At 42.0% G+C, this 2,088-nt stretch overlaps 1 protein-coding gene across 1 annotated transcript; it reads right to left on the minus strand.

Moving 5' to 3' along the window:
• Positions 1-623: 623 nt before the first annotated feature.
• On the minus strand, positions 624-2,015 carry PHALS_00905 (uncharacterized protein; the record flags this gene model as incomplete). The annotated part of the gene is made up of 1 exon (XM_024730665.1): positions 624-2,015. One exon carries the CDS (start codon positions 2,013-2,015, stop codon positions 624-626), a length of 1,392 nt encoding a protein of 463 aa, XP_024580920.1.
• Between the last annotated feature and the right edge of the window lie 73 nt (positions 2,016-2,088).

Consider the following 2,088-nt stretch of genomic DNA (forward strand, 5'->3'; position numbering starts at 1 on the left):
TGTTTCTGTCACCCATAACCAAAGTCATGTCCTAAAAAACACATTGATATTTGATACATGCTTTTATATCGATTAGAATCACCGACCACCAATTCTAACTAGTTCGACATAGAGTGTGACACATCGCACTACAAATCGCACTACAAATGACGTGGTATATCTCGCCGATGCACTACTTGACATAGGCGAAGTATATAGCCCCGCTAAACATCAAGTAGCACTTAAGCCTTTATACAACATATTTGCTTGCGTTTAAAAGTCGACGAACTTGGCATCTATTTTTCGAAATTCGTTTTAAATGGTCGCTTAAACGTTCATTACTCGTGAAATTATCTTGGTGATTTCCTTCCATGTAATATAGAGACTTGGGATTAGTTTGAAGCTTATTGCGAGTACTAGACCGACAGAGATTTCAACTTAAAGTTTTTGCCTAACACTGCGGTTTTTTCTGCTGTGGAAACCATCAAAGGCAAACGTGAGGATAATTTGAACGAATGGATCATTGTCAAGATCTACATACATTTGTTCTTATTTCGGAGAGCCTGTGTGGTATTGTAGAGAAGAGGGAAAGAGCGTTTTCAAAGGAAGTGCACCCTTGGCTGTCTTGTCTTCAAGATCCAGATTCACCGGAACGCAACTTTAGTCTTGCTTGACATATGGGGATCAACGTCTGAAATCAGAGATTTTAAGAGACTGGAGTTTTCTTTCGCTGCTTTTACCATGTCCTTCAATTTTTTCTCTCCAAAAACGTGAAGAAGCGTCTCAGACAACGTGTTTTTGCGATATAACTTCCTTTCAAGGTCGAAATAAAAAGAAAGCAATGGATTGTTCAGCAACTCTGCCGAAGCTTTGTACTGTAATGTTGCGATTTCCTCGTCAAGCACAGACAAATCAGATTTTAGAGTCTGTCCGTGCTGTCGAGCGATCAGCATTTTTTCGGCTTTTGCTAACAATTCGTTCGTAGCCGTGTCGAGTTGTAATAGCCTAAAGATTGTACTGAAGGACATGGGATTTGATATCCACTTGGCCTCTTCCGCATTAACGATGTTGCTTTGGCGATCGCGACACAGGATAAACATGCTCAGCATTTTGAGGTATGCTCTATGCGCACTGGGATTCTTGAAAGATTCATGTAACATGCTCGTTGTGCTTTCGAAACCTGATTTCGAAGTAAGACTGGTAAAAGAGTGGACCATGCATTCGAGCCAACGGTTCAGCAACCTAGTGGCGTCGGCATCAAGTAGCAACGCTCTAAACGCTTGCTTCGGAGGTAATTCACTATTTGCCCATTGGTCCACAATCTCGCGCATTTTTTCAAAGTTGTTTGATTCGCTGCTGTGTTGGGCACTCAGGCTTTTAAACGTCTTGATCAACGGAGGAATAGAAAACTGGTTTGTCTCTATATATTCGTGGACAAACAATTCCCAAACGACCTGAGATGCCTCGGCATTCTGGAATTCCAGCACTATCGTATAAACCTTGCTCGGTTCGACTGAGCGTACACACCAAATATTCACAAATTCTTCAAGAGATCTCATGTCCGTCGAGGCCAAAACCTCAATCGTCTCGGTCACAGGAGATTTCGTCGGCATCTCCAGCATAATTGACTTGATGTAAAAAATCCAGCTTTGCCGAATTATATCATGCGTCTCAAGCATTGTCAAAACATTTTTCGATTCTGGAAGATCAATATTCTGTTTGAATTCGCGCCACTTAGCCAGGGAATTCTGAGTCATCCTACTACTTGGGTCGGTCAGTCTCATCATTTTTTGTTGAAGGTCCTTCGAACGTTTCTTATTGTTTTGAGTAAAGAACGCTCTTAATCCACTTCGAGAGTGCATGAACATGTCAAAAGCCCTCACCGGATCCTTTTGTTCGTTCATGAATTGGGTCAGCAATGCTTTGCCCTTCGTATTTCTGACATTGCTCGGTGAAGTGAGAACCTCCAGCAAATCACTCTCCGTCTGGAGAAGTCCTCGTACCCATTTTAATTCCGTCCTTTGTTTTTCCGACATTAGCTTTTCGTAAATCTGTGCGAAGCGAAGCCAAATAGGATACAGATCGTAGTCGAACAAGTTGTGAAGGTTC

The sequence above is a fragment of the Plasmopara halstedii genome, assembly GCF_900000015.1.
Source record: "Plasmopara halstedii genome assembly, contig: Scaffold_1211, whole genome shotgun sequence".
NCBI classification, from domain to species: Eukaryota; Oomycota; class Peronosporomycetes; order Peronosporales; family Peronosporaceae; genus Plasmopara; species Plasmopara halstedii.